The sequence below is a fragment of the Sarcophilus harrisii genome, chromosome 6, assembly GCF_902635505.1.
Source record: "Sarcophilus harrisii chromosome 6, mSarHar1.11, whole genome shotgun sequence".
NCBI classification, from domain to species: Eukaryota; Metazoa; Chordata; class Mammalia; order Dasyuromorphia; family Dasyuridae; genus Sarcophilus; species Sarcophilus harrisii.
This window is the reverse complement of record NC_045431.1, coordinates 135815073-135841916: the sequence shown is the minus strand read 5'-3', so window position 1 is coordinate 135841916 and position 26844 is coordinate 135815073. Positions and strand designations below refer to the sequence as shown.

The window sequence follows — 26844 nt, the reverse complement described above, 5'->3', positions numbered from 1 at the left end:
CCCAGATAACATGATGTACATATGAGTGTTTCAATGAAATGTGTTAATTAATAGGTGGTCATTGAGAGACATTATGGTGTAAAGAGTCAAGGACGTGGAGACAAGCAGATGATCTGGGTTTGAAACCATGTCAGACTCTTGTCAGTCTCACATGTCAGACTTGTGAACACACTTGTTCAGTGTGACTGAACTGTACTTACCATATGGATTACTGAGAAGAACAAATGACATAACAGAGAGCACAATGTAAATGTCAGCAATACTAATTTCAAATGTATAGAGGTTGATGGCAAGCACATATGGTGAGGACATTCTGGAGACAGAACTAGAAGCAACTCTACCCTTACTGATTATACTTAGTTTTAAATCCTTGTTTTGCTTGTCAAAATAGCAATAATTTTGTTGGTATTGAGATAAGGCTTAACCAGAATCCAGATTTATGCTTCAAATTACTTGTCATTTAAAATTTCATTTGTTCCTTTGGTTATGTCATAATATCCTACCATGATTCTCATTACAAAGCAATATTGCTTAATGAAGTACATAACACTGTACTGAACTGATATAATGTATATTTGAATTGGTTTTTGAAAAAGTTCTGATATAATTAGAATGACAGCACAAACAAAGTTGTTTCACCAATATTACTTACATTCATCAGTTTCAACTATGGAAGGTATAGTAGGCTTGATTGACATGGGCACAATGGCTTTTGTTGTATCAAAGTCATCTATGTAGCCAATATCTTTCATTTTATTCATTTTGCCAGGGCACCAAGTAACTCTTCGTTTTCTTTTGGCCTAAATTGCAGACAGAGATAAAGTGCAGGACAAAGAGAATGCTTTCAACTTTTATAAGCAGTTTTATTATTCTGATTTCAATAAGCAAAACTCAGCACTTTAAAATCAATAGTGATATTCTGAATGAGATGAGCTTTTTTCCCCTAAATGTTTTTGCAATGATCATTTTCTTAATGTTTGATGGAACTGCCATTTAACTATGTCAATTGAAACAAGATAAATTTGAATTATTCTTAGCTATGCTTATTGTACCAGAAAATTGGCAACAAATTTCCAGTACTTTAGTCAAAACGGCCCTGTATATGTTAAGAAAACACTTTGGGGCATAAGCAGGGGTACAAGTTGAGAGAAGGACAAGGTAATGTGTTTAGGAGTCATGCACATTGTTTTTATCCAAGTGCTACACAAATCTATGACAGAAGGAGTAATAATTTGAGTATTTTTTTTTATCCCAATGTCACATTAGAAGAAAACATTGAACCTTGAGAGTAGCATATTGACTTAGAAATGGACAAATTAACATTTTGAAGGTTGTATTTTTATTTCTGTTTAGTTAAACATTTCCCAGTACATTTTAATCTAGTTAGAGCCAATTTGACAAGCACCCTCTGAGAGAGTATTGAGGGATGGTGTTGGAGTAAGATGTCTAGCTTCTGCCTCTGAGATAATTATTGGATGACCACAAACATGTCCCTGAACTTCCCAGATCTGGACCAGAAAAGAAAAGGAAATAGTATTCTGAGCTGCTTGAATATACTCTACAGATACTTTTTATGTACCCAGAAAATTTCACATGAAAGTAGGATTGTATATTTTATTCAATATTACATAATATGTATTTATATATTCTTGTATTCTCTCTATACAAATGGTGAACATACTTATATATTTAACTCATGATTATATACCTATATGATATGAATTATGCAATTTAATAAATTTTAATAAATAAATATAAGTATATTACTATAAAATGTGTCCTAAACATTATATTAGAAAACTAATATATTTATGTCAACATAATTGCACTAAAATAATATAATTAAATCAGTATGGAATACTGATACAACATAACATAAAGATTATATAATAACATGCAATAATTATTTCAATTTTACCTTCAGGTCCTGCTGTAATGTGATGGAAGAAGAGGTCACCAACATCTGTGTTAAATTCTGAATCTTGTCATTTTGTACTTTTTGAAGCAAGTCTTTCTCTTCCAAAAGTTGAGCTAATTGATCTTTCTCCATTGCTTGGACACGAGTCTCTGAAGAAACCTGAAAAATATTTATTTTACATTATAATTTTGATGGTTATAATTTTTAGCAAGACTACATTTGAAAGACTAAAAAGTAATTAAGAAGGATGAGAGTTTACATATAAACAAGAATATATTTTACATATTTCAGTGCTTCAAATACAATAAAAATTATAAAATAATTTTCTAAAGAATTTAGTAAAAATAAACACATTTTCCCTCAAAATACCAGTGCCATGAATAACTAATAGTTACCTAACATGTCTGGGTAAAAAGAGAATATAATTTAAGCGATTTTGATGAATGAGAACTTCTAGGATACAAACAACAGGCAACTAGGAATAGAGGCATAGTAATTGTAGATTGTAGAGTATTTATAGGTATAACACTGGAAGATCAACAGAGAGGATGAGTAATTAACAATGAACATCACAGGATCCAACAACAACAACAAAACCTATGGTGTCATATTTATATGCAAAATTCAAAAAATATAAACATCTAGGCTGAAAGTTATCTTAAAGGATGGAAATTCTACCTCAATATCACTGAGTTTTATTGGGATAGGACATTTGCCTACAATCAAGTTCTTGAAAGGTATACCTTATCTAAAAAGGAAAAAAAAAAAGTAGTAGAGTAATGCATTATCTCAATAAGACACATTGATGTAAGAAAATTTAGAAATCCAAGGCAAGAAACATGGAGAGCAAATGGGTGAGAATAAACAAAAGAGAAACAAAATATTGTGAGTGGATTACACTATAATTACCTGGCCAGAAATGAAATTAGATGAAATAATTTTGGAAACAGATCATAAATCTGACTTCAATGATAAGGATATCTATTGGCATTCTTTTTCTTCTAAAAACAAAGCAATAGATGAAACGAGAAATGGAAACAAATAGTTTAAAGTTTTCCATGAAAGTCAGACCAATCAATAGATTTGGAAAATTTCAAGAATAAAATTTTCAATTTAAACAAAAATCATGTTGATGAGCAGAAGAGGTCACACTACTTGGTGACTTCAGTGAGAAAAATTTTAAAACTCAGATTAAAAAAAAAATATATATATATATATAATAGAAAGCAAATGTCTATAATCAGGATGAATACAAAAGAATAGCCCAGTTCTTTATAGCACAGTGATAGGAGTACACAAGTGGGTCAAAGAAGGATTAGGAGCATTCTACCATGAACGTTTGCTAAAAGAATTCTGATAATATATGAGCTGTTCTCATATATATGTAAAATGTTCTCAGTCATAAGTAAAATTGGATTCACAAATGTGAGTTTAAGTGTATCCTATTTTAATGAACAATAACTAGGAAATTTTTGAAGGCTTTTCTAGCTAATTTTTATGTGTGTGTGTGTGCATGTGCACACAGCATATGGATGAGCAACAAGATATATTCATGGTCTGACTAATGATTTTAAAAATCTTAATGAAGATTTGAGAACAAGGTAGGTATAGATCTAGTAATCTGGACTTTGAGCATTCTTGTCAAAATGTTGCTCTCTCATGTTAGACCAGTGGTTCTCAAAGTATGGTCTAGAGAATCCTGAGGTCTCTGAAATCCTTTTAGAGGGTCTACAAATTCAAAAATAGTTTTTATTTCCAATATGGTAAATGTCTATAAATATAATCTAGATAAACAAAAACTCTTTGGAGAGATCCTCGATAATTTTTAATAGTATAAAGATACTGAAAACAAAAGTTTGAGAACCACTGTGTAAGACTATACAATGGTTGGCTTGCAAGGAGGGGTAAGGAATTGCATCCAGGAAAATCTTTGGGTTTGGTTCAATTCATTAGACAAAAAGATAAGTCAATAGATTTGTGACCTCACTGATAAAAAAATATTCAGTCCAATAAAAATCCATCTGAGACTTCTCTTCTGAAGTGACTCTTGTTTATGTCTTCCCATCCATTTTTCACAGAAATTCACCAAAGGTACTGAGGGCCTTACTGTGGATTTCTTGACACTGAAGAGCTACCCATGACCACACAGTGGGGTGGTCTATCAGTTTTCCCTCTAATTCACAACCCAATTACCCCAATTGCTATAGGTCTTTTTGGAGCTATCTACCCAATCTATTGCAATAGACTCTTAAAATATTTTCCAGGATTCATTTTGTCCTCCTCTAATTTGTCTTTTATACCATTTTTTGGCATATTCTTTCTTGGTAATAAACCTATTTATGACAATGACAGAGAAATGTAAACTTGGCAAGTACTTAATAAATGCTAGTTCAATGAATGCTTGGTAACTTCTCGAAAATCACTAGTGACTGCTCCTTTTTACCTACTTTTTATTGTTGTTCAATTGGTTCAATAGTGTCCAACTCTTTCTGATTCCATTTCGGACTTTCTTAGCAAAGACACTGGAGTGATTTGCCATTGTCTTCTCTAGCTCATTTTTTACAAAGGAGGAAATGAGGCAAACAGGGCTTGTGTGACTTGCCCTGGATCACAAAGCTAGTTAAGTGTCTGAAGCTGGATTTGAAATCAAGAATACGAATCTGATTGACTACATGCCCAGCAATCTATACACTGTATCTAGCTGCCCTTTGGTCTCCTTAGTGAAGTTTAAATTCTTTTAATGATCTTTTACATCTCACATCAGTTTACCTTCTCAGTTTTATAAAGACTATCCTCATTGCCAGATAATCTATGCTCCAGCTAAATTGGGGAACTTTTCTGTTCTTAAGAGACGCCTTTTGGCTTCTAAGTTTTTGCTCAGAGTTCCATAAAGCTGGAATATCCCTATTCAAGTATCATATATCCCAGGAAGTATTTCTCAATTCTCATATTACGGCATAGGACTTTCTCCACTCAGACTTCATATGATATTTTGTTTAGGGTTTTGTTTAACAACTATAAACTAATTGTGTCCTCAACATTAATGATATCTTTGTTGGCATTTTATTCCCCATTAGACAATAAACTCTGTTAAGGCAGCAATCATGTATTATTCCTACTTTTTCCTCTTCAGAAGCACTTAATATAGTTGGTACTTAAAGCATTTTTTAAATGAGTGAATGTTGAATATATTAATGAAACAAAGTGTTTATGATAAAATCATATATATTATTATATATCATAATTATCAGTAGAGGAAGAGATTAAAAAAACAAAACACAACACACTAAAGTCCAGTGAAAAGATACTATTATTTCAGGAACACTTTCTATAATTACTACCAATTTCCTCTGTATCATTCCATATTTTCTAAGATTAAAATATCTTAGATCAGGCATTTTGCAAATGAAAAAAAAAAAACCAAAATTTCAAAATTGTATCTCTTGGGGAAAAAATCCTCAAAGGCAATATATCTAATACTTTGTTGTAAATTTAGTTTATCGATTCATTTTTAAAGTTTATTTCATTATTTTCATTCTGGATCAAGCATCTTTCTATACTTGGACAAATCATCACTCAATTTATATTCTATGTGGTTCGTACTTACCTCCTCTAGTTGCTTTTTCAAATCTATTATTTCCTTCCGGTATCTTTTCAAGAGAGCTTCATCATCCAATACTTCATTAACATGAGGTGTATTTTTCATATATTTAGCAGTGCTGGCAAACTGATTAGGAAAAAAAGAACAGTACCTTTGTAAACAGTAACTTTTAATAATAATCATATCTATATATCTTGATCAATTCAGTCCTGAAACTATAACCTCTATCAGTTGACAATAATTTTCTAGAAAGTAAAATGTTAATTTCAAGATGAGTATGAAAAGATGTACAACTGACCTTATACTGTTACAAAAGTATGTTAGGTCTCATCCTAGAAATAATCACTGCTGCATATAAACATAGGAACTCTAAATAAACCAAATATTAGTAGAAATGTAACAAATAATCAACACGAGGCACACAATCATTAAAAATGAAATGCTAAGTTACTTGATTTTAGCAGTTGTGATGATCAAATGTACATGATTATACTCTCCAAACTAGTCCCTTTAATCAGGCTAATTCTCTTGACTGCCTCAGAATCATCTTTGATTCTTCCTTCCCTCTGCACATTGAATTGGTTGCCAAAAACCAACAACTACATCTCAAATCCAAAACCTTCCTTTCCTTTCCCACTCCTATTATATCTCCACGCAGGAGGCATGTGGTACATTCAGGTACCAAAAGCTTGCTGGCAATGTGAGATGAATTTTATGATAATTTCCCCAGCACTCAAAGTGGTAACAATAGCTTTTGACAATCAATGATGTGAAAAATATGTATTGAAAAGGATTTTTACTGATATACCATCACCAGAGTCATTTCATTTTGGTATCCATTAAACATTCATAAATACTGCCACAAATAGGCAGAATCCTAGCAAACCTTCACATTTATTCTGCATGTGATATAACCATAAAATCATTTAAGTGAATTACTTAAGCCTTACCTTCCTCTTGATTATTATCATATAGCTTCATTCCTTTTTACCCTCCCCTACTTCAGTTTCTTAGTTTTCAATTCCTTACCATACATTCTCTGAAACATGATTATTGCCCCACCCTCACTTCTACTGAAACTGTCAATGATGCCTTTTCCCCCAGTAGGCATACTCCACAACCTCTCTATTATCTGTAACACTCCTAGCCAAAGAAACCTTTCTGTTTCCTTGGCTTCCATGACAATCTCCAATCTTTTCTCTGGATAGCTCCTTTTCTCTTCTGCTGTCATTCAGGGTACTCACTAGTCTTATACCTACCTTTCTTATCTCTCTTTTCCTTTGATTCCCCTGTACCATATACATATACTCTGAGCTCTAAACAAACTGGTCTATTTATATATTCTATATATATAATACACTGCATTATCAGAAGAGATTTCCTATCCCAGCAGATCCTGTTTTTTCCTTCTTCAATATATATATTACTTTTTATATGCTCATATGTCCACTTATCACATAACTTTCTAGTTTTTTGAACATACCTTATATTCTGTACTAGAAAAGGAAATGCCTTACATTCTCCACTAGATACCAGATTCTATCTCTTATAAATCTTTGTATTCCATGTGGTCACATCTAGTATACAGTAGAGAATCCCATAGCACTTGAACAATATTGAATGAAAAGCATGTAAACTTGACATCAAATTTTTACTCTAAGAATGAAATCAACTCTCGTAGCTCAGAACACAATACCAACATGCTACTTACACTTAGTCATCTGCCTGCCCATCCCTCACTCTTTGCCTTCTTCTTTTGTGTGTTAGATTCTGAGCTCCCTGAAGGCAGAGACTTTGTATCCTTAGTGATGAGCATAGTGCCTGTTACATAGTAGGAGCTTAATAAATGTTTTCTGAACTGAACTGCTTAATCTTGATAATCTTTTTTTCCCCCTAAAAATAACTTCCAGTAGTAATTTTGCTTTTTACAAAGTAAAAAATAAAACCCAATAAAAAAAAAATCTACTTACTTGCAGAGTACTAAGTGTTTCATCAAAAGATACAGGAGTAATAGTGCAGATAATAAGAGTTTTTGCATTTCCTCCCAAAGAATTCTGAAGAATTCGAGTCAATTTGCTGTCTCGATAGTTTATGAAACCTCTTGCAATGAGAAATGGGGTGAGGAAGAAAAAAATTAATAATTTATATGAAATTCAATGAAAGGGCATTTATTAAAATATTTTTTCTTTCTTTCTTTTGCAATTGGGGCTAAGTGACTTGCCCAGGTTCACACAGTTAGGAAGTATTAAGTATCTGAGGGCAGATTTGAACTCAGGTCCTCCTGACTTTAGGGCTGGTGCTCTATTTACTGTGCCACCTATCTGCCCTGTAAAGATTGTTTCTTAAGCATTAACGGGAACCGTATAATATTTATATTTAACCATCTTTTATCTTTACAATATTATATCACATATCACACAATTAAGTAAGCAATCTGTCTTTATTAATCTCCATCAAGCAAAATAAGTAGGCCAAAATTATTACTACTGTATAACCTAATAAGTGGAATATATGAAATGATATAATTTTACCCAGCTTGTCCATCACTAAGTTTCTTGATCACTTGTCCCAATATGAACAAACTCCTATTAATATTGCAGCCTTCTTTAAGTCGAACACCTGCAATTAGAAAAAAAAATAATATACATCTACATGTATATATTAAAATAAATGTCAATTTTGAGTAAGCTAATTTATTCATCTATCCAATAATAGGAAAACATAGTATGAAACCAAAATTTTTTGATTAGCTATAGTGGCACCCTTACTTCACTCCAGATCTTATGGGGAATCATTATGGTTAATAATGGCTTATTCCCATTACAAATAATACTTGTTGATAGTCATTTTAAAGAAAACTCCATTTATTCTTATGCTTTTTAATAGGAATGAGTATTATATTTTGTCAAAAGCTTTTTCTGAATCTATTTAGATAATCATATGTTTTTGATGGTTTTATTGATATGCTCTATTATGCTCGTACTTTTCCTAATATTGAAACAGCCCTGTATTCCTTATATAATCCCACTTGGTCATAGTATATGAACTTTGTGACATATTATAACCTCCTTGATGGTGCTTTATTTAAAATTTTTATATCGATCTATAAGTGATCTATATTTTTATTTCTATGTTTTTGCTCTTCCCAGTGTAGATATCAAATTCATATTTGTGTTGTAAAAGAAATTTGCAAGGGTTGTTCTTTTACCTATTTTCCCAAATAGTTTATATAATACTGTTTCTTAATGTTGGGTAGATTTAACCCATAAGTTCACCTGGTCCTGCTTGTTTACATTATTTTTCTGACAGGTTCATTTACATATTCTATTTTCTCTTCTGTTAATCTGCTCAATTTATATTTTTGTAAAAATTCATCCAGGTCACTTAGATTGTTATTGGCATAAAATTTGGCAAAGTAGCTCCTAATAATTGATATAATATATACAATACAGATATAATAATTTTTTAAAAAAATTTCCTTTTCATTGGTGAATTCATCCTTTTCTTTTTTGATACTGGTAATTTAATTTCTTAACCAAAGGTTTGTCTATTCCCCCATTCCTCACACACATATCTTGCCCCTCATGAAATCAGCTCTTAGTTTTATTTATTAGTTCAATGGTTTTATTTCAGTTTTATTAATCTCCCCTTCCATTTTCAAGATTTCTAATTTGGTGCTTAATTGGAAAATCTTAATTTATTCTTTTTCTAATTAACTTAGTTGCATATTCAATTTACTGATCTACTTTGCTCTTCATTTTATTGATGTGAGAGTAAGGTTGAAGAATTACCTGCTACCATCCTCACATCTTTGTTTCCCCTTGTAAAAGTTCCTCTTTTTGCTCCCCCTCCCCCTTTTTTGCTGAGGCAATTAGGATTAAGTGACTGAACACAAAGTGTTCAGTGTCTGAGGCCAGATTTGAACTCCTGATGTCAGGGCTCGTGCTCTATCTACTATACCAACTAGCTGTCTCTTTTTGCCCTTTTTAATGAGAATATATCTCATTTTATCTCCCCCTTTTCTCCCAGTTTATTTCTCTTCTCCTTAATCTTTTTTTTTTTTTTTTTAAACCATCCTGTCATAGTCAAACTCATCCCTCTACCCTGTGTATGTATATTCTTTCCTAGGAAGGAATAATTCCTTCTTAGGAGTTACAAGTATTATCTTTCCATCTATGTATATAAACAGTTTAACCCGATTTCTCTTTCCTGTTTATCTTTTTTTATGATTCAGTCTTTGAAAGCCACATTTTTTATTTAGCTTTGGTCTTTTCATCATCTATGTCATTGAAAAAACACTTTCTCCCCTTCAAGAAATATACTAGGTGGGTTATTCTTGGTTGTAATCCCAGCTCCTTTATCTTTCCAAATATCACATTCCAAGTGCTCTGATCCTTTAAAATTGAAGCTCCTAAATTGTGTTACAAGACTTGACTCCATGGTATTTGAATTGTTTCTTTCTAGATGCTTATAACATTTTCTCCTTGACCTAAGAACTCTAGAATTTGGCCATAATATTTCTGATAGTTTTCATCTTTTTCAGGTGATTAGTAGAAAATTTACACTTCTATTTTACACTCCCCTCCCCTTTTAGGATAGATAGTTTTCCTTGTTAATTTATTGAAATATGATTAGGCTCTTTATTTGATCATGAATTTCAAGTAGTCCAATAGATTAGACTATTTCTCCTTGAGCTATTTTCAAGGTCTGTTGTTGAAATATTACTCATTTTCTTCTATTTCCCCCTCATTCTTTTGATTTGTTTCTGGATGGTCTCCTACTATCATTGGCTTCTACTTGGCCAATTTTAATTTTAAAGAGTTTTTGTACCTCCTACATGCAAAGGCTCTGCATGTACTTGCTTTGATTTCATTGTCTTCTGAGTTTTTCTTTTGGACATCCCTAGCACTACAATAGATATGATAGTTTTTGTTTAATCATTTTTCCAGATTATTTTTATTATTTTTCCCCCAGCTGCATGCCAAAATTTTTTAACATTAATTTTTTACAAGATTTTGTGTTCCAGTTTTGCATTTTATTATAGTGCTTTTATTATATAAAATATTTTTATATTAATCACAGTTGTGAAAAAAGCAGATAAAAATGGGGGAAGAAAATAGAAAAAAAAAATGCTTTGATCTGTATTCAGAGTCCCATAAGTTTTTTATCTGGTTATGGATAGCAATGCTAACTATCTTACTGAAAAGAGCTGAGTCAATTACAATTGCTCATCACACAATATTGCTGATACTGTATATAAACTTATCCTGGTTCTGCTCATTTTGCTTTGCATCAGTTTGTACATGTTTTTCTAAAATCTACCTTTTCATTATTTCTCTTGTATAATATTATCCCATTACACTCATATAACACTGCTTGTTCAGCCATTCTTCAATTGATGGACATCCCCTCATCTTCCAATATTTTGTAACCATAAAACCTTGATAGTTCCTTTGTGCCAGGACTTGTCCTATGGTATTATTTTATGGTTGTCAAAAGGTAAACCAAGAAGACTTACAGTGATTCATGCTGACTTCATTCCTAGCCTATATCTTGACTTTTAACTTGATATTAAAGTTGGGCCAGTTTTGATTTACAAATTTTTTTTAAAGCTGATGTGGCTCAAATGGATTATACAATAAGTTTTTCATAGAAACTTTTTTCTGCACTGCTTTTGATTGAAATAAGGCAATGCTATAATCTTCTACCACCTTCGACTAAATTGTTTCACAAATAACTTTGTATTTTATGTGGAGGTTGCTAATTGTTGCCATATATCTTTAACTGGCAAGAATATCAAATGTTCTTGGTGCCTAATGAGATAGCTGGGTGTCACAGTGGCTAGAGAGTTGGACCTGATGTTAGGAAGGCCCAAGCTCAAGTCTGATCTTAGACACTATCTGTGCGATTTTGGGCAAGTCACTTAACCTCTGCTTCTTCAGTTTCCATAGTTGTAAAATGAAGACCAGATTTGTTATCTCAGGATCAAATAACATTTGTAAGTGATAGCTAATATTATTATTCATCTTTATTAATATTGCTGCAGAAGTATTAATCATTTTCATGGTGGTTTTGTTCATGTTCAATATAAAGTCTACAAGATGAGTTAAGCAAGTACTTAATGAGACAATTACTGTTTCAGGTACAAGATGAAACCAATTTGTCATCTTCTTTGTCTTTTCAAGGACAACATGTGAGCTATTCTTTCAATTAGTTGTAACTTCCTTTTTTTTGGTTTTTAATTTTGAGAATATCAACATGGAGATGGTTCAGTTTCTTCAGTAGTCTATCCTCTTATTGGTCACTTATAGATATCCATCTTAAGTGTACTCAGAGTCAATATTTATAGGTAGTTTGACAACAGTATCATTCTAAGCTTCTTTCTACCTATTTCCAACATCACAGTGAATGAAAAAAAATTTACATAGGATCAAAAGTTATTTTTCCTCCACCCTTTGTTTCATGGATTGATGTGGTTGTGCTTGCTAGTGACAAGTCTCTCCACAGTTAGCTTGGTCCTTAGAGAACAGGCTCATTCTGGGGTCAGAAACATCCTACTATACCTTTCCATGATGGTAGAGCCTGCAAGAGTTTAAGATTTGCCTTTTCAAATATATAGTCCCCACCTCCATGACACAATAATGAATGAGAATAGGTTTCTGTAGAAGTTCAATTCTAATGCTTCATTGTAGCATCATGATGATTCTGACAGTGTCTTCTTAAAAGAATTTTGATATGATCTTTGAGAAGAAATCATATCTTGCTGCCAGAATTCATACAAGAAAGAATATAACTTTAAAACAGGGGTGTCAAACTTGTGGTCCTCATTATGGCCTACGTCACTTTCAAGAACAGTTTGAACCAGACTAAAATATAATCGGCAAATATTTAATAAAATAAAAACATTCTAAGAACATAGATACTATTAAAATATGGTTTTCTAAGTGAATATGTGGCCCATAGGGATTGTTATGGATAATTATGTAGAGTTTAATGGTCCCTATTTCTATTTCATTTTGATACCATTGCCTTAGAGAACATGAAGAAACAGGATAAAAAACATAATTCAAAAATATTTCAAGGATTTTTTTTTTACCTTCAGCTCCTGTCTGACTAGCTCTTTCACTGCCTGCAAGATCAACCAGATTCTGCAAATTCAATGTAAAAAAAAAAAAAATTGAATTTTGAAAAAAGTTAAAAATATTTTAAACACACAAAAAAAGAAAAGACATTCCATCAACTTATTTCTACAGTATCTTTCTCTCTTTATGCTATTTTCTTCTGGACAAGTAATTTAAAGCCCAGGTAAGGTCAGGAAAACTGGGTCTCCTGGCTTAGGCTCCCTTTTCCCACAATTACCAAAACATATACATATGTGCCTTATTTGAACCCCCATTAATTCAGTAGTTAAAAGTTCTAGGAGTAGATAGATACCTACTCCCTTAGGGAAAGGGATTTCCCTGGGGATAAAGAGAAAGGACAGAAGCAAATGTTTAAAGGGATAATAAAGAGAAACAAACACACACAAAATACCCAATAATCAATTTAAGATGAGAGGCTAGCATGTGGAGAAAACAGAGAAGAATCTCAATAATCATTTGTTCTGTGGAGTAATGAACTGCCAAAGGGGTTTAAACAGAGGTTATATTATCTGTCATTAATGCTACAGAAATAAATCTTACTACTGCATAGGAGGTTATACTAGGTAATCTTAACCTTTCTGTCCAATTCAGTTCAATCTCAATATTTGAGCATCTATGGCTATGGAGACAAGGATAAACTAGAAATGATCCTTAACCTTGAGCTTACCATTTACAAATGAGAATAAAATATATCTATAAATAAATTATGACTTGCCTCAGGTCATATGCATCTTGTATAAGACTGGATTTGAATTCAAATTTTCTCAACTCCAAGCCCAGCACTCACTCTATTACATCGCTGGCTACCTCTAATTTGCATTATTCAAAATCCATATATTTATGGAGGTAAAATTGACAAAATTTAGCATTTGATTGGATATGGGGATATGCAGAATGTGGGTGTTAAGGATGATTATAAAACCAAATGATTAGAAAGATGGGAATTGAAATCTTTGCATAAGAAAATTCATTGGGGTATTGGGGGAAGGGGTACTTCCCTATGTACTATCCCTATAGCATCCCTATGTGCTTACAAATCATTCTTTTAGTGAAATTTATATGAAAAAATTATAGCTAAGATCAACTTCTCTCAACTATGATGTTTCTGAAGAAACCTCAAAAATCCACAAGGAACTACAGCATGGATTTGGGGTGGTCAGACTCAGACCCAGGTAAAGGTGGGAAGGTGACATCTGTTTTTAGCATCCATCCATTTTTCTTTCTACTGTTTACCTCCACTAGTCTATTCAACTTATTCTGCATTCCATTTTATGAGCTGGTGAATCAATTAATTTTCATAAGATGTCAATTGATAAGAGCTTAAGGTGCTATCCCTTCTCAACCATATTTGTGAGTTAAAGGGGAACTCAAAGACAAAATAACAAAGATATGAATGCATAGGTGATCAAGGTATTGAATATTTAATGTTAATGAAATGAAATGATAATTCAAATGTTACTGCTACAATAAGTTCATATACAAAGTCACCTTTAAAAAATTTTTAGTTACATTTATAATGAAAAGAATTGTTTCAGAAATAATTTAATTCTATTGTTTTGCTTTGTATGGAAGAAATTGTTCTTAAGTAAGACTTACCAAATGAGACACCATGACAGCTCCATCACAGTTAGAAGGGTCACCCTTTTCTCTACTTTCCAATATCTAGGTAGAAAAGGCAACTTGTAAGAAAATAAAAGTAGTCTTAATTGGAAAATTAAAAAAAAAAAAATAAAAAAGAAAAGACTACCTACCATTCTGAAAATTGTATGGGAACGACTACTTCTCTGATTCATTTTTGTTTTCCCATAGTGTCTGTTTCCTGCAAAATGAGTCATATTTCAACTTAAAGTAGTGAAATCAGAAATACCACACTAAATTTATTCAATTTAAAAACTTGTATAAGGCACTGAATTTATTAAAATAAATATATTGTAAAGAGCTTAATTTCCTTAATTTTTTCCTTATTTTATTTATTTATTTTTTAATATAGTAAGAAGTCTTACTCTCTCCTTTCTTGATCCACTGCAGAGCCAGTTCTGGTGTGGAGACCACTTCTTCTGTAAGATCAGCTACATACACATTTCTCTATAACAAGTTTAAGATAGAAGGAAATTTGAGAAGTGTAACATTGAAGTTTTTCAAGGTAAAAAAAAAAAAGGTAAAAAAATAAGCACATGATTACAGAACCCATGTTAAATTCACTGAAATAGAAAGTAAACATTACATTTTAAAATGATGGAATAGATGAGAAAAATGAAATTATTATGCCAAACTATGATCCAAACTTCGCCAAATATATAAAGCTATATATCCAAATACGATGCTCTCATGTAAATGTACTTCATATATTTTTAAGGACTGCTTTTTTAGAGGGACAAAAAAATAGTGACATATAAAGTAAAGTTAAATGTTAAAGGGTGAAAAATATAATTCCAACTTTCACTTACATTGAAATCTTCCCGAATTTCTAAAGGTTTCATTTTCCTGGTGTCACAAAGTAAATCTGTTATGGTTTCATTGTAAATTTCCATGTAGGACACACGTAATAGAAATTCTCTTTCAGGAATCTAAAAGGGGGAAAAAATGTTAAGAAAATGCTATCAGAAAGCATTTAGGCAAGAGACTCTAAATACTGACTGTTCATAAGGATTATAGGCAATTTTCTATAAAAGACTATAGGGTACATGCTCAAAAACTTTAAATATTATAGAAACATTACATTTATGACTTTATTTAAAAGGGAATAAAACAAATTCAAAGATTTAAACCCTAGGTAAATAGCTGCACAATCAACTAATGGTCATTTCTATGATGCATATCTATGTAGTATTTGTTAAGGGGCTTCCTGAACTTGTTTTCTTGAGTTGCCCTATTTTCCAGAGATGAAGTAACTTAACAGTGATCTTTTGTATTGAACTCTAAATTCTCAGGGCTATTGCAGCCAAGTCAAGCTACTGATAAGCTATGTAATTGAAACCTTTGTAGATAGGCACACCATCATATTTTCATAGCTTGGCAGTTCTAAAGGACTACTTTTACCATCTTATTTATTCAAGTTTCTCTCTCTTTTCTCTACCTTTCTCCTTTTCTTTGGGATGGAATTAGTTCTTTTTCCTTCATGCTGCTCATTTACTTTCCCATGTCACTCCCGTTTGGGAAGGGATTATCTGTCTGAGATGTTTCCTTTTGTTGTTCCCTCAAAATATCCTGAGCTCTGTCTGTGGGGTTGAATTCCTTAGCATGAGGAGTTTTTACATGCATGTGCCTTTCTCTTGTAATAAATCAAATTATTACCCATATCCCATGTTTTAATTATTGGCTAACAGACTTCACAACTTATAACAAGCTTGGCTTCTTGGAATAATGTACTAGTAAATGTTTAATAACTAGCTATCCAAAAAAACAAAGTATGCACCCCCCCCATACAAATGTAGTATAAATTTTACAAATTCCATACAGCCAATTGATTCTCACAGAATGTTTTTGTTGATCTGTAGCTAACCTACGCTTGTAATTGCAATATGATTTCAGAAATGGAGTCAAATCACAATCTGCAAATTCTTTTCTTCATAAATCTACTGCCATGAAATATGATATTATACAGCCAGAAGTCAGGAAGACCCGAGTTCCAATCAGCCCTCAGACATTTACCATCTGTGAGATCTTGAACAAATCACACCATCTTGTTTAACTCAGTAAACTCATCTTCTAGACCTGCTTTTGTTGTCTGATATTTAGCTCTTTTATAGCTAATGGTCACCAGAGGAAAATTAGAAGTTCATATTTATTTTTGCCACTGAAAAGTGGGAGTTTGTTGGAATTTATTCAGGTAATGGTAAGGAGTGTAGTCAAGTAGACAGATAGGAAAGGACAGGGAAGAAACAAAATGTGAATCTGTGCTCTTTCTATTCTAGGGCAGCAATGATGATAAGCTATAACTGAAATAAACTATGATATGGTTTTTGTGTTTAATAAAGAGGGATGATTATTATTCTGTTAATACTATCTATATCCTTCATCTGTTGCTAATTTAGCTAAGTAACTTACCTCCTTAATCTTTTTGAAAATATCATTAACTGCTTTGGGGATTACACCTAAACCATCTGCTGAACCCATCATTGTATAGGTTTTTCCTGAGGCAGTCTGTCCATATGCAAATATTGTACCTGGGAAAAGGAACAAAACCCTCAACTAAATGTCCAAGGTTTAAAATAAGAGAAATAATTATTGAAACTTGAGAAATAATTGAGAAAACTTGAGAAATAATTATTAAATAATCAAAAGCAATCACAAAGTTTAGACAGCATATACTAAAACCTTACCATTGTAGCCCTGTATGGCAGAACATATAATTGGTACTGCTATTTCTTCATATACCTTTTCTGTAGTTTCATTGGAATGAAACACACGATCTAAAGAGAAGTAAGTAAGAGTTAATTGAATAGATGCTACCCTGTAAGTCAACAGTGTTTACAACAAAATCAATGTCAAACTCAAAAAGAAATAGAGGCCACTAAACCATACATAAGGATTCCTGTAGGTCTCGTGTTGATTTAGTTACAATGAAATATTATCTATTTTGTTTTTTAAATAATTTAAAATATTTAAAAATATTAAAATATTTTTAAATTATAAATTTTGTATTATATCTTAATTCTGTTCAGGTTACACTTGGGCCCCCCCCCCCCCCCCCCCCCACAAGTGTATTTAATACTCCCAGCTTGCAATGTTATATGATGGCTGAAAACATAGAAAACTAAAGGCTTAAAAGTAGAATCAAATATTTTAACATCACAGCTAAAACAATACCACAGGTTCAAAGACATAGGAACTGGAGGAATGTTGGATCTTAAGTCTACATGCTCATGTTACAGAGGAGGAGAATGATTTGCCCAAGATCATAAAGGTATTACGAGGCAGAACCAGGAATCAAACTGATGTTCTGCTATTTCAAATCCATTCCTCTTTTCCATTACACACAGTGCCAACAGACTATAATAAAATTCAATTTAATAAACACTTATTAAGCACCCGTTACATGCCAGACAATAGTCCAGTAATATTATAGATTCAAATAATTCTAACAGTTTTGCAAATGTCTGGATCTTCTATAAGTTGCATCACACCTTTATATGATCCTAAAGTTAGGGAGGGTTTGGTTAATGATTGGTCATGATTTTACCCTATAAATGGATCTGGGTGGCACAGTGGATGAAGCTCTGGGCCCGGAGTCAGGAAAACTTGAGCTCAAAATCAGCCTCAGATACTAGCTGTTGAAATCTGGGCAAGTCATTAATGTCTGTCTGCCTTGGTCTCTTCAATTGTAAAATAAATAGCACTTAAATCCTAGATTATTGTGAAGATTTAATAAAATAACTGTAAAGCACTTAGCATGGTGCCTAACATATAGTAAGGTCTATGTAAATATTAGCTGTTGTAATTATTATCATCCTTGACTTGTTTAGTTATATAAATACTGTCCTTGATTTGCAACTTTAATATGAGGTAGTGGAATCAAACTTGATATAGAAAGAACCATTAAACTACACACGGACAACAAGATGGTACAGTAGATAAGAGTGACAGCTCTAGAGTCAGGAAGAGTTGAGTTCAACTTTGGTCTGATATAAATTAAATGTGTTATTCCGAGCAAGGGACTTAACCTGGTTTGCTTCAGTTTACTCATCTGGAAAATAAGTTGGAAAAGAAAATAACCAACCACACTAGGTTTTTTGAATGATATTTATACAATCTGAATTGCAATTGTTACACTTGAATTTTACTGTGCCTTAAGTGAAATAAATAATGCTATCACACCACTGACCTATGTTTAAAAAAAAAAAAAAAGCCGATTTAACTATGTTCAAAGTGCTTTGCTGGCACTGGAAATCTCAGCTTTTGTAAAGTAAAAACAAAAACTTGGTGTACGGAAATCTTGGTGTAAAATCCAACAAAGCCCCCCTGAGAATTCCTAAATAAAATCAACAGATGGACAGTCAAGCAAATTTGCCAGTGTTTCCATATGGGTCTGATTTTAATATTAATTCCAGGGAACATATTTGAACCCTAACAGTTCAGTGTCAGATATGCTGTCAGAATAAGTTCAAAGAGCATTTAAAAATATAAAGACAAAAGAAGTAGCCTGGATGATACCAAGTACACAAAAAGAAACTCATAAAAATGAAAACACAATTTTGAAAATATGGAAAAATTATTTTTATGAGATATCTGAGTGAAAGGGAAGATACCAGGTTTTTCCTGAATGGAAAATGGAAAAATCTCAGGTTTTACTAAATCTACTTTTGCCATTTACTATTTCTCTGGGCTTTATATGGACTAGAAAACTTCTAAGGGCTCTTTCAGTTATAAATCTATCATCTGTAGAGGGCCACAGATAGTGGGGGACTCTGGATGAGGTATAAGACCCTTCAGCCCAGAGGGAATCTGCTAATAATGTCTAGTTTGGCTCTCCATCTCCCCTAAGGACTCTCAGTTTTCCTGAGAAGTCAGGGAGCGATGACAACCTATGTTGACATACAATAGAAAGCTGTTTATGTGGTCCCATGTGTGCAGTATATACTTAGCGCATGAGCAGTGTTGCTTTGGTTATACAAGTGTATGAGGATATATAAGGGCGAAAGAATTTGGAATAAATGGACTCCATATTTTAACCAGCCTTGGGAGTCTTGCCTCATCACTTCTCCACTAAAATGGTATGTTTTAACCATCTCAGCATGGGGGCCCTAGAAAGCACACAACACCCCAGAGTGCGGGCTCTAGAAAGCATAGTAAGTTTTATCAACCCCAACTTGGGAGCTCTAGAAAGCAAGACTCAATATTTTAATCACCCCAGCATGGGGGCTCTAAAAAGCACAGTATGTTTTGCCATCCCAGCTTGAGGGCTCTAAAAGGCAGGACGCATTAATCATTCTATAATATTTTATTCATGGCTATTATACTCTCCAGTGGATATTCTGAAGTTTCCTTACTCTGGAGAAGATTTTACTTCTTAAATGAGGACATCCATTTTAAGTTTTCTTTCTATCCTCTCCATGGTTCACACAACTCTGTCTCTTTCCTTCTTTTATTGATTCTCAATTGATAAGCTATATTTATTAAACACTTATTATGTACCAGGCATGGTATAAGGATGTAAGAGATGTTGTGAAGATAGAATTGTGGCAACCTATTATATATATTGGGAAGACGTAGAGAGGAGCAAGTTAGGAGTCCAGCATATTGTCAAATTTATAAACTTGGGAGAGAAGGAAGAGGCGATACCTTCAAGAGAAATAGGGAAGCTTGGAAAAGGTTGAAAATTTAGGGAAAAGACATTGAGTACAGTTTTGGATATGTTGAGTTTTATCAGATGTCTGTTCAGTTGAAATGTCCAGAAGCAATTGGTAATCAGGGACTAGAGGTCCAGGGAAAGATAAGCCTAGACATGTCTATCTTGGAATCATCTGCACAGAAGAGACAGTACAGGAGCTGGTGAGGTTACAAAGAGAGATGATATAGAGGGTGACTAAGTGATGTCATCAAAATCCAGAGATAGTAAAATACACAGGACGGTGGTTTAACAATGTCAAATGGAGCAAATAAGTCAACAAGAATTAGAAATGAGGAAAGATCATCATGGCAACTCAGAGCTCTCTGGTAATCAGTGCAAGCAATCTTCCTTGAAAGCCCCAACTGAGTTAGATGAGTGGAATGGCAGTAGACAATAGGGATCAGCCCAATTTAATTCCTTTCTCCAGAAGTATTTAAAAGAATGAATGATAAATATTCCAATAGATTTGTGACAGAGAGAACCAACTGTATCCAGAAAGATTATGAAGCCTGAATGTGGATCACAACATAGTATTTTCACCTTTTTGATCTGATTTTTCTTGTGCAGCATAAAAAATGTGTAAATATGTTTAGAAGGATTGCACATGTTTAACCAATATTGGATTGCTTGCTGTTAGGGGTGGGGGAGAGGGAAAGGAGGGAGAAAAATATGGACTATAAGGTTTTGCAAGGGTGAATATTGAAAACTAAATTTGCATGTATTTTGAAAAATCAAAAGCTATTATTAAAAAAAAAAAGAATGGATACTAAAATAGAAAAGTCAAATGATAGACAAGAGGTTAAATGTAAGTTTTACTCACAGAACAACAACAATAGTATACAAGTATTTAAATCAAAGGTTGTTACCCACCTCTTAAGCTTGCAACCAAGTCATACCAGGAGGAAAAACATTTATATATTTGCTTTATTCCAGTGAACTATAACCTATTTGTACTCACATATTGTCACATTTCAAAGTTTAAAATTTTAAAGCCATGATAAATCCTTAGAAATTGCTTAAAAATCTTACCAAAACTAAAGGATTTTGTTCCATCGATTTGAGAAATGAGTCTATTTTCAGTTTTCCAGTAAAGCTGTGTAGCATCTCCAAGATCTTGTTCTCTAAAAAAAAATTCCCCATTTAATATAATAATTTTCATCTTTATTAATATTTACAGAGTGAGTTAAGGTTTACAAAGGACTTTTTTTTCCTTGTGAGGTAATCAGAGTTAGGCAATCAGAATTAAGTGTCACACAGCTATTAATTGTCAAAGGTCTGGGGTTGCCTTTGAACTCAGGTTCTCCCAATTCCAGGGCTGATGCTCTATCATTGTATCTTTTCATTGCCCCCTCCCAGGACTTTGGAAAAGCGAGTTCAGTTCAGTGGACAAAATAATGCATTTGGAGTCAGGACCCTAGATTCCTATTTATCTGTTTTTTTTTTTGTTTATAAAATGGGAGGGGAGGGGAGATGATGATGATAAGTTAATCTTACTGATGTGATCGTGATCAAGCATCCTAATATTCTATGAACCCTATGAAGTATGTAGGATCGGCGTTACCTCTATTTTTCCAAATGAGAAATACGAGGTTCAGAGGTGTCCAATAACAATACCTATAGTCCTATAAGCAGGAAGTGTTGAGCTTGGTTCCTACTCTTCTTTCCTTTATTAATAAATATGGTTTATTTCTTCAGATAACACCAGAATCATTTTTTAATATATAGCCCCCCTGAATCCTTCCCTGTAACAAAGGATCATTTGAGCAAAAAGCAACTGAGAGTATATCAGTTTTTCCATTTTCAGTGTCATATAATGATATAGGTCTAGAACATGAAAGTCTAGAGCCTTTCCTTACTGTGTTTCTTCCTCTTTTCGCTGGGACCAAGACAGTTTACTGTAACTAAAGTAAGTTGGGAAGCCAAGTGTTTTTGTTTATATTACTGCAGTAATAGTGCATATTGCTCTCCTGGTCTTATTCTCTTTTTGCCCTATCAGTTCACAGATGCTAGCTACCAGACTTTTCTGAATATACCACACTCCTTCTGAAAAATCTTATGCTACAGAGAAGATTGGGAGATGAGTGAAATCAGTGATAATCATTTTTAAATAGAAAAGGTCACATCTTTACAACTGGAAAAGAGCTTAAAGGCCATCTAATCTAATCCATTTGAATTACTCACAATAAAGCTTAAGCTGAGAAATCAAATGACTTGTTTAAGGTCCCATAGGCACTGAATTTTAATCCAGTCTCTCTGATTACAGATATTAATCACAGCACCAACGTGAAAGGCTGGTACAACAGAAATTGTATAGTACCTATGACTATTTTCTCTGTGATTATAAGCTCTTTAAGGAAGGGACTATTTATTTTTGCCTTTGTGTTAGCACTTATTGTGGCATATAGCACATGGTAGGTACTTAATATTGCTTACAGAATGAATGCATGGGTTTGCATGGCTACTGACGATCAATGGGCAAAAATTATGGGTAAATAATATTCATGGGTAAAAAAAGAAGGCAAATATCTATCCAATTATATTCATCCAAAATATATCTATATATTTGGAGCGGATTATCTTCTTCCCATCCAAGCAGACAATATATGAATTTTGCAAACATTTTGTTAAGGAGATTCAGCCACAGGTTGAGAGGACAGATTAGACTAATGGGGGAGTCTCCAAAATTGGGAAGGGGTCATGGTATCACACCAAGGGATGTGTGATCAACCAATAGGGATACAGAAAGATGAGTTGCATTCCACTTTCCTCAAGATGCATTGTGGAGCAGGTAGTCCTACTCTTCACTCATTACCAGACAACACTTACCACTTTGCCTTTTCCCTCATGCTCTAGGCCTATGATGCTATGACACCGAGTATGGAAAAGCTTAAATAGTTTCAGTTACTTTTTGCTCAAACTATTCTTTGTTAAAGGGAAAGATTCAGGGGGGCTTCCAAGCTTTCTGTTTTTGAGATGGCATGGGACCCTCAGGACTACTGTAACAATCCTAACTTGGGCGACTGCAGCAAAAGTTGTCATGAAGAATATCCTCCCATCCCGACCCCAGCATACATATTCTGTCTCCTAATCATGTTGTGGACAGGAGGGAGTGAACTCTATTTAATCCCTTCCAGGAAAAGAACTGCATAGAAAAAAACAGAATGAGCTTTGATAGAGAAATTACCATTTGATTCATTCTAAAATCCAATGCTTTTAAAAACTTTCCTATTCCATCTTAGCCATCTAAATTTAAAAAAAAAAAAAAAAATTTGGGTTTCTGTCTCAACTCACTACACCTAAGGAATGACCAAATGTTTTCACATCTTTGCCACTAGTTTATTTTTGGCTCTTTTCTTCTTTCTTTTTATAGTGCTTTTAAGGGTTTGCTAAGCACTTTACAAATATTATTTCATTTTATCCTTATAACCACTTTGGGACGTCCCAAAGTGTGTACAAGGATAAAATGAAATAATATTTGTAATCATTGCCCTTTTACAGATGAGTAAGCTGAGGGAGACAGATGTCAAGTGATTTTTCCCAAGTTCACACCTGATCTGAATCTAGGTCTTCCTGTCTCTTGTCCTATCCACTCTACCTCATGGCCTAAACTCCTTAAACTACAGCCCGCGGGCCAGATGCTGCAGCTGAGGACATTTCTCCCCCTCACCCAGGGCTATGAAGTTTCTTTATTTAAAGGCCCACAAAACAAAGTTTCTGTTTTTACTATAGTCCTGCCCTCCGACAGTCTGAGGGACAGTGAACTGGCCCCCTATTTAAAAAGTCTGAGGACCCCTAGCCTTAGATCTTAATTGATCTCCCTGCTTCTAGTCTTTCCACACAACCACTAAGTCGACAAGAATTAATTATGTGTTTACTATGAGTGCTAAGAGCTGGAGATACAACACGGTACCCTGTATTCAAGGTAACTGGAGAGAACATTATAGAGAAGGAACTAGCAATAAAGTGGAATAGGAAGAAAACCAGGAGGCAGATTTTTTTTGCCTGTGATATAACACATCTACATAGGTGTCCGTCTCAGGGCGTGGAGGAAAGGAGGGGTCTCCCTCACAGCTGCAGGCAGGGCGGAAAAGAGTGAGTTTTAATACTCATTCACCCGAGCACACTGCAGGAGAACCACGAGCAGCATACTTTCGGACCACTAAGTTAGAACTGAAAACTCAGAGCCCCCTTCCCCACCCCTCCCCACCCCCCGAGCTAGAACAGCAACAGGAAAGTGTAGGGGTCCAGCCCCCGAGTCTGTCTCCGGCCCGGGCCCGGGCCCGGCCCAGGCCCAGGCCCCGACCGCTACGCTGCTCTGAAAACCTAGCTCTTTAGCGGGCTCACCTCCTAATGAGAGGCCGGACTCGCACGCAGACCTTGACAGCGCTTTCCTCCGCCATGGTCCACGGTGCCAGAAGTCAGGATTGAATCGACCAGAACCAACAGCCGCCAACCCGTTTGAAATATCCCCGACGGCTCGTCTGATTGGCCCTGGAGCGGCGTGACGTCACGGGAACTGCTAGGGCCGATCCATTTCAGAGGTCGGTGGGGGTGGAGCTAGGAGAGGGAGAGCTCATTTTCACCCGGAGCTGGGAGGGAGCCAGAGTTTTAAAGATCCTGGAGTGACTGCTGAGCATCCAGCTGGGCAGGTGTGACAGGTCAGGGGACTGAATGGTCAGCGCTCTCTCTGCGGCGGAGGCGAACGGAGCTGAGCTTTACGGGCACAGAGCCCTAAACCGGTTACGTCACCGATTAAGACCCAGAGTCCTTTTGTTTTCTAGGAGACATAGAATCAATGGATTATTATTTAAAACGGGCTAACCTTGGATTTTTTTTTTTCTGTACCTTCCTTCTGGGACTCATGGAAGTCTTTTATTTATTTATTTATTTAATAACTTTTTATTGACAGAACCCATGCCAGGGTAGTTTTTCACAACATTATCCCTTGCACTCACTTCTGTTCCGATTTTTCCCCTCCCTCCCTCCAACCCCTCCCCAAGATGGCAAGCAGCCCTGTACATGTTAAATATAACCTTGGATTTTCTAACAAAGGAGGGAAAGGGGTTAGTACCTTGGTGGGGACCAAATATTGCATCCTCCTAGATAATTTTCCCACCAATATTACTTGCTGTGTAGCCCAGCCATCCTGTCACTCTGGGTCAGAGTCTTTCTGAAGTAGAAAAGCAATTTTTGGTCTTGATTTCGTTTTGCGCTCTCAATCTCATTCTCATTCTGAACACTAGATTTGCCTGAGTCATGTCCATCCCTGGACAGATGGCATCAACCTAAAAGGAAAGGAGAGTTTTGGATAAAGACAGTTGAGCAGCGACATCAACCTAAAAGGAAAGGAGGTTATTGAATAAAGACAGTTGAGCAGCGACATCAACCTAAAAGGAAAGGAGGTTATTGAATAAAGACAGTTGAGCAGCGACAGCAACCTAAAAGGAAAGGAGGTTGTTGAATAAAGACAGTTGAGCAGCGACAGCAACCTAAAAGGAAAGGAGGTTGTTGAATAAAGATAGTTGAGCAGCGACATCAACCTAAAAGGAAAGGAGGTTGTTGAATAAAGATAGTTGAACAGCGACATCAACCTAAAAGGAAAGGAGGTTGTTGAATAAAGATAGTTGAGCAGCGACATAGAAGTAAAATTTTTGAGTAAGAAAGACAATGTTCCGTTTCTCAATCTCTTATGATTTGGGGGGTGGGAGTGGGGTGGGGAGTAATGGAAGAAATATTCTCTTTTGAAGAAGGTCTGAGATGGTAGACAAAAAGGAGTAAATATAGTAAATAGTAAAAGTAGATAAAGAAGTGCGGAACTAGGATTTATGGTCCTGCCTGGAATATATAGGGTAGTTCTTATCTCTAGCTTTATTTGCTTCCTATTCTCCAAAAAACATCATAAGAGTTGGGGGGGAATAATGTTGTGAAGGAGGACTAGTGCCCTCAAATTCTTTTTAAGTTCTGGGGGTCAAGTCCTCAAAACTAGTTTTGAGAATAAAAATTTATAGGATTATAAATTTGAATTTGGAAGGGTATCTTCAAGACCCCTGAGTCTAATGCTTCATTTCATAGACTAAAATGAGGCTGAGGCTCTGACTCAAGGTCTGGGGGGGTGAGGGGAGAACAATAAACTCCTTCCAAAGCCTTTCTTTATAGAAAGCTAAGAACTTTTAGGCCTTTTAGCTAATTTTGCATTAAATAAATATTTAGTATTTTATTTTTCCCTGATTACATGTAAAAACAACTTTTAATATTTCTATTTAAGATTTTGAGGTCCAAATATTCTCCCTCCTTCTGGAGTCCCTCATTGAGAAAACAAGTAATATGATTTAGATTATATGTATGTATGTAGTTAACCAAAACACATTTCCATATTAATCATATTGTAAAAGAAAATAAAGATAAAAGAAAAAACAAGAAAAAGTTAAAAAACAAGTATGCTTCAACAAAAAACTGTGGAAAAAATTTTCAAGGGTTCTGATAAAGGTTTCATTTCTAATATGGAAAACTGACTCAAATTTATAAAAATACAATCCATTCTCCAATTGGTCAAATGACCAATTTTTTTTTCATATAAAAAAGGCTCTAAATCACTATTGAGCAGAGAAATGCAAATTAAGACAACTCTGAGGTACCACTACACACTTTTCAGATTGGTTAAGATGACAGGAAAAAAATAATGATAAATGTTGGAGGGGTGTGGGAAAACTGGGACACATTAATACATTGTTGGTGAAGTTGTGAACTGATCCAACCATTCTGGAGAGCTATTTGGAGTTATGCTCAAAGAACTATCAAACTGTGTATACCCTTTGATCCAGCAGTGTTTCTACTAGGGCTATATCCCAAAAAA

General features: G+C 34.3%; 1 protein-coding gene across 2 annotated transcripts in view; it reads right to left on the bottom strand.

Moving 5' to 3' along the window:
• The window catches only part of CENPE (centromere protein E), an 89503-nt gene extending 64745 nt beyond the window's left edge, over positions 1–24758 (bottom strand). Inside the window, exons 1-14 of one of the 2 annotated variants that reach the window (XM_031943836.1) lie at positions 24336–24758; positions 21021–21112; positions 16984–17073; positions 16709–16827; positions 15109–15228; positions 14665–14746; positions 14413–14480; positions 14258–14323; positions 12616–12667; positions 8051–8138; positions 7490–7619; positions 5526–5645; positions 1919–2077; positions 653–800 (exon numbers count right to left, since the gene is read on the bottom strand). In XM_031943836.1, coding sequence (XP_031799696.1) covers positions 653–800; positions 1919–2077; positions 5526–5645; positions 7490–7619; positions 8051–8138; positions 12616–12667; positions 14258–14323; positions 14413–14480; positions 14665–14746; positions 15109–15228; positions 16709–16827; positions 16984–17073; positions 21021–21112; positions 24336–24391 — 1390 coding nt within the window. In that variant the 5' untranslated portion in view covers positions 24392–24758. The remainder of the gene's footprint in view (positions 1–652; positions 801–1918; positions 2078–5525; positions 5646–7489; positions 7620–8050; positions 8139–12615; positions 12668–14257; positions 14324–14412; positions 14481–14664; positions 14747–15108; positions 15229–16708; positions 16828–16983; positions 17074–21020; positions 21113–24335) is intronic. The other variant, XM_031943837.1, reaches the window with a different exon arrangement.
• Between the last annotated feature and the right edge of the window lie 2086 nt (positions 24759–26844).